At 47.3% G+C, this 4,939-nt stretch overlaps 1 protein-coding gene across 1 annotated transcript; it reads left to right on the top strand.

Annotated features, from left to right (window-relative positions):
* The first annotated feature begins 550 nt into the window (after positions 1–550).
* LOC130198431 (cuticle collagen 2-like) lies at positions 551–3,006 on the top strand. The gene is made up of 2 exons (XM_056421593.1): positions 551–920; positions 2,102–3,006. The coding sequence occupies exons 1-2, from the start codon at positions 551–553 to the stop codon at positions 2,401–2,403; spliced, it is 672 nt and encodes a 223-aa protein (XP_056277568.1). The 3' UTR covers positions 2,404–3,006.
* The last annotated feature ends 1,933 nt before the right edge of the window (positions 3,007–4,939 follow it).

Here is a 4,939-nt window from a genome sequence, read left to right as displayed (position 1 = left end):
GGAAGAGTGAGTTTAATAATCTTAGGCAGTGGTGGGACCGTGGTAAGGTAGAAATTAAGCTCCTTTGTCAGCAGCACACTTTCAACGTCACTAGAGACATCACCAGATCTATGAAGGACCTGGAGACTGAGATAGTGGACCTAGAAAGTTTAAACGAGTCCACAGGAGATCGAGGACATATTGAAGTCCTCAAAAGTAAAAAGGCGGCTCTCGCCGACCTGTTCAGTAAAGTACAAGGCGCACTGGTCAGGTCCCGATTCCAGACCATCGCGAGATGGACACTCCTCTAGCTTCTTCTTCGGCCTGGAGAAGAGGAGTGGGCAGGCGAGTGATCCACTCACTGCTGACGGAAGCAGGGCAGCGGTTGTGGAGCCAAGCCAGATCCGGAAGCGGCGGTGGGGTTTACTCCTCCCTTTATGCCACTGAGTATAGGGAGGAGGGAGAGTCGACGGAGGCGGCTCTGTGGGAGCTGCCTCAGGTCTCCGAGGAGACTAATGAGGAGCTCGACAGACCCATAACCCCCCAAGAGCTGAAAGCTGCCCTGCAGGGAATGCAGGGAGGGCGCACCCGAGATCGACGGCCTCCCGCTGAATTTTACAAGAAATACTGGGATGTCCTCGGAGGGGACATCCTAGACGTCTTCAACGAGAGTCTGGCCTCTGGTTCCATGCCGATGTCCTGCCGGAGGGCAGTACTAACGCTACTGCCAAAAAAAGGAAACCCGCAGGACATCGGTAACTGGCGCCCTGTGTCTCTGCTGTGTGTGGATTACAAGCTTCTGTCCAGGGTCCTCGCCTCCAGGCTGAGGGGAGCTATGGAGCAGGTCCTCCATCGGGACCAGACCTACTGTGTGCCCGGCAGGTCCATGGTGGACAACGTCCACCTCATTCGGGACGTTTTGGAGGTCTCCAGCTCGTTGGGTATGGACACTGGTCTGATTTCTCTAGATCAGGAAAAGGCTTTTGACCGCGTTGAACACGGCTTCCTCTGGAAAGTTCTGGGGAAGTTTGGGTTCAGCGTTGGCTTCATAGCTAAGATCAAGGTGTTGTACAGTAATGTTGAGTGTGCTGAAGAAAAACGGCAGGCTGTGTGCTCCTTTTAGAGTGAGTAGAGGGGTCCGGCAGGGCTGTGCTCTGTCCGGGATGCTCTACGCACTCTCCCTCGAGCCCCTCCTCATTAAAATACGCTCTAGCCTACATGGTTTGGTTTTACCTGGTTTTAGTAAGAGAATGATTTTATCGGCATATGCCGACGACGTTGTTGTTTTTATTAAGAATCAAAATGATGTAAACCTTTTAAATCAAATAGTACATGATTTTAGCACGGCATCATCAGCGAGGGTGAACTGGAAGAAAAGCGAAGCCCTCGCTGTGGGGGAGTGGCGTGGCGCCTCGGTTCTTCCACAAAAGCTCATATGGAAAAAGGACGGTTTTAAATATTTAGGAATATATCTGGGGAAACCGAGCATGGTCCAGAAGAACTGGGAGGCGTCACAGAGAAGATAGAGGGAAACTTTCCAAATGGAAGTGGCTGCTCCCCCAGATGTCTTTTAAGGGTAGAGTACTGGTTTTAAACAATCTTATTGCATCCCAACTGTGGCACAGGTTGACCGTTTTAGACCCTCCTCTGGCTTCTAGCCAACATACAAAAGAAGATGGTGTATTTCTTTTGTGTGTGTCTACACTGGGTTCCACAGGGGGTGCTGTTTTTAGCCAGAGAGGAGGGAGGACAGGGCCTTGTCCACCTGGCCAGCCGGACGGCCACTTTTAGATTACAGTTTGTTCAGAAGTTTTTAACGAGTCCGGGGTTTTTAGTGTGGCGAGACGTGGCCAGCTGCATCCTCAGACGTGCTGACAACCTAGGGCTGGATACTGCTCTGTTTTTAATAGACTCCAGCATTTTAAAGTTAAGTGGGCTGCCTCCTTTTTATCAGGGTGTTTTTAAGTCGTGGGCCCTTTTTAAGCACGAAAGGTGCCCACAGTCTGACTCTCTGTTCTGGTTGTTGAGAGAACCATTAATTTATAATGCAAAACTGGACATTAGCAGCAGCGTCACCCCTGGACTAACGGGGGCGCTGCTGCAAAAGACCCTTTCCCTGCAGCAGTTGGTGGATGCAGTGGGGCCGACGCTGAGCAACCCCCCGGCCCTGGGCTCCCTGCTGGGGATGCATTCCGACCCGGTGGCGAGGAGGCTCCTGGAGCTGTGGAGGCAGAGGCTGACCGGGTTGGAGAGGAGCCTCCTCAACGACTACAGCCAGCAGAGAGCAGAGCCGGACCCTGCAGACCCCTTCCCAAACATCTCCCTCAGCCCGGGGCTAGGGGGACTCACCGGCCCCCTGCTAAGAACGAGCCACCCAGAAAACTGCACACTGAACAAAGCAGACAAGAAGACTTTGTATTTTAACCTCGTGAAGAGTATCAACAGGTCCAGACTGTGCAACAGACCGCCCACTGTGTGGTCAGAGAGACTTGGGCATGGAGGCCCTGGCCCGCAGTGGGGGGTCCTATACAAGCCTCCCCTGAAGAAAAGGACCGCTGACATCCAGTGGCGGATTTTACACGGTGCTGTCGCGTCCAACGCTTTTATTTCCGTAATTAATCCCGCTGTCCTGAGCCAGTGCCCCTTCTGTGACCTCCGGGAGACTATTTACCATGTTTTTAACGAGTGTAAGAGACTTTTGAGTTTCTTCACTCTTTTGACATTGGTTTTTAGTCTTTTTAATGTGGCTTTTACAGAGAAGGTTTTTATCATGGGAGCTGCCTACAAAAAAACGGAAAAAGAAAAGTGGCAGCTCCTTAATTTTTTATCCGGCGAAGCCAAAATGGCCATTTATTTAACAAGGAAGTCCCGGGTGGAAAACAGAGAGGGGCAGGAGGCCGGGGCAATGTGGCTCTGTAACATCAGAGCCAGACTCTGGCTGGAGTTCAGGTTTTATAAACACATTGGAGACCTGGATGCTTTTAAACAACGCTGGTGTTTTAAAGATATTGTTTGTTCTGTGGTGGAGGAGGAGCTGGCAATAGCGTGGCTTTGTATCCATCTCAGTTAGCCTGGCCTTCGATGAGATTGGAATCTATTTGTTTTCATCATCTGCGCGCCGAAGCTCTTGTTTACTGTCACCAGCGTGAGCAGCTGAGATCTCAAAGCAAGCCAAGCAGCCGTAACAGCTGCTATTTGGACATCGCTTCTCCGCTCACAGAACTGGGGGGGAAATAAAATAAAACAGTGTATCGTCAATCCTGCTGCATTACGCCGGTGACAGGACAGTGACACATGATTTTAATACCATCCTGTGTAAAAGGGATGAAAGAAATCTCCAGAAAGGGATCTCTTGTCATTTTGGAATGAAAAATAACAAGGGGGAGGAATTTGGAGGTTGCATTTGTGTTTTGTCGCTTCCAATTAAACAAAACCGACAGCCTACCAGGATTTTCTTCTTCTATTTCTTGACCTATTGTTGTGCTGTTTGTAATATTTAAAGCAGGTGTTCATTTATTTGTGTTCAGCGCTCCTGACACGAGAGGCTGTGTGTGTGCACGCTGCACATGGACATAAACAAGTTACTGCAGTGAAAGACAAAGCGCTGTCATCTCCTGTGGGGTTACCGAGAGCCTTTAATTATTCATAGATCAATAGACTGTAAAAAATGTGCGTCCCTAGATGGCCACTTTATGTCCGATAACTCTAACTAGCTATTTTTCTTCTGTTGCGCACTGGAAAATAGTCTCGTTTACAGACTGGGCTTCTTCATCTGCAGGATTTATTCACTCCAATAATTATTAGACCACGATGCTGTCTGTGGACTTGTCTGAAGATGAAGACTTGAAACTAAGGGACGGTTTTTTTTAAAAGAAAGATCCCACCTTTTTTCTTACATTAGATGAAATTATTTATGTCTCATGTTTGCACAATCAAACACAAACTCAAGCTAGCAGCTGGTTAGCTTAGCACAAAGACTGGGCACCGGAAAACTGCTAAAGGACACGGAATCCGACTAGCAATCAGGTGCATTGTGGGTAATGTAGGCCAAAGAAAAAATTATGGAAAAAAACAACAATATATGTTGTTCCTTATCAATTGTGATCCTTTTAAAAACTTTTTATAATTAGTCCGACAATGTGATATAAGTTAAATTAAATAGAGCACAGTCTTCATAGGCACCTACAAACCTCCCCAACAAGTTGTGCCACTTCATAACAACTTCATACCCGAGTCATGATTACTTTTGAGAATAAAAAATTGATTTAGGCCAACATGAACAAAGGTAATTTCAGTTCTTTGAACAGTTTTCAAGAAAAGTCTTCTTGTTTAAGTGAACAACACATTTAGTTATATACAACTTAGTTTCCATCTCTGGATGCTTTGAATAGAAACACTTCCTGATGCAGATGTTGTACTTGTCGTCATTAAGGCCTCATTATGTCGCGCCGGCTAATGCAGAAACCCTCAATGCATCTTAATCTGGCACATGAGCACGCTGCCAGCTCGAAGCCAACAACAGCTGCTGATGAGCAAACAACAGCTTATTGTGATGAATTAGAGGAACAGCTGAGGATCTCTGGATTTGACCATAAAGACGTTGATGTGGAAAGCTTTCCCTTCACTTTCCCTCATTGTTGGTGGTACAACTTCAGCATTCATAAAACCAGCGCCCACGTGCGGATGATCATTAAATCATCATGAAAAGACATCTATAGTGTAGATAAGTAACTCTACACATGATGAAGCGCGAAGGGATCTCCTCTGTTATCATAAGAGAGACTGTTCCTCTGGTTGGGCTTTGTGCACCGTATGATTTCCTCGAGGAACTTATCGGTCTTTACGATATCTGTAGCATGAGCTCCGAGTAGACAGCATGGATCCGTTTTTTTAAAGAAAAAAATGTTTTGTCTCTGCGGGCCAAAACGAAATCCAATTATTTAGTGTGAGCCCGTTCCTG

This window comes from Pseudoliparis swirei, chromosome 8, assembly GCF_029220125.1.
Source record: "Pseudoliparis swirei isolate HS2019 ecotype Mariana Trench chromosome 8, NWPU_hadal_v1, whole genome shotgun sequence".
NCBI lineage: Eukaryota > Metazoa > Chordata > Actinopteri > Perciformes > Liparidae > Pseudoliparis > Pseudoliparis swirei.
This window is presented reverse-complemented; position numbering and strand designations above follow the sequence as displayed.

Bases quoted from the DNA above. Each gene is read 5' to 3' on its own strand.
- LOC130198431 (XM_056421593.1), top strand. From the start codon at position 551: ATGCAGGGAGGGCGCACCCGAGATCGACGGCCTCCCGCTGAATTTTAC. The intron at 921-2,101 runs GTATGGACACTG...CTTTCCCTGCAG, and splicing joins GGAGGTCTCCAGCTCGTTGG to CAGTTGGTGGATGCAGTGGG.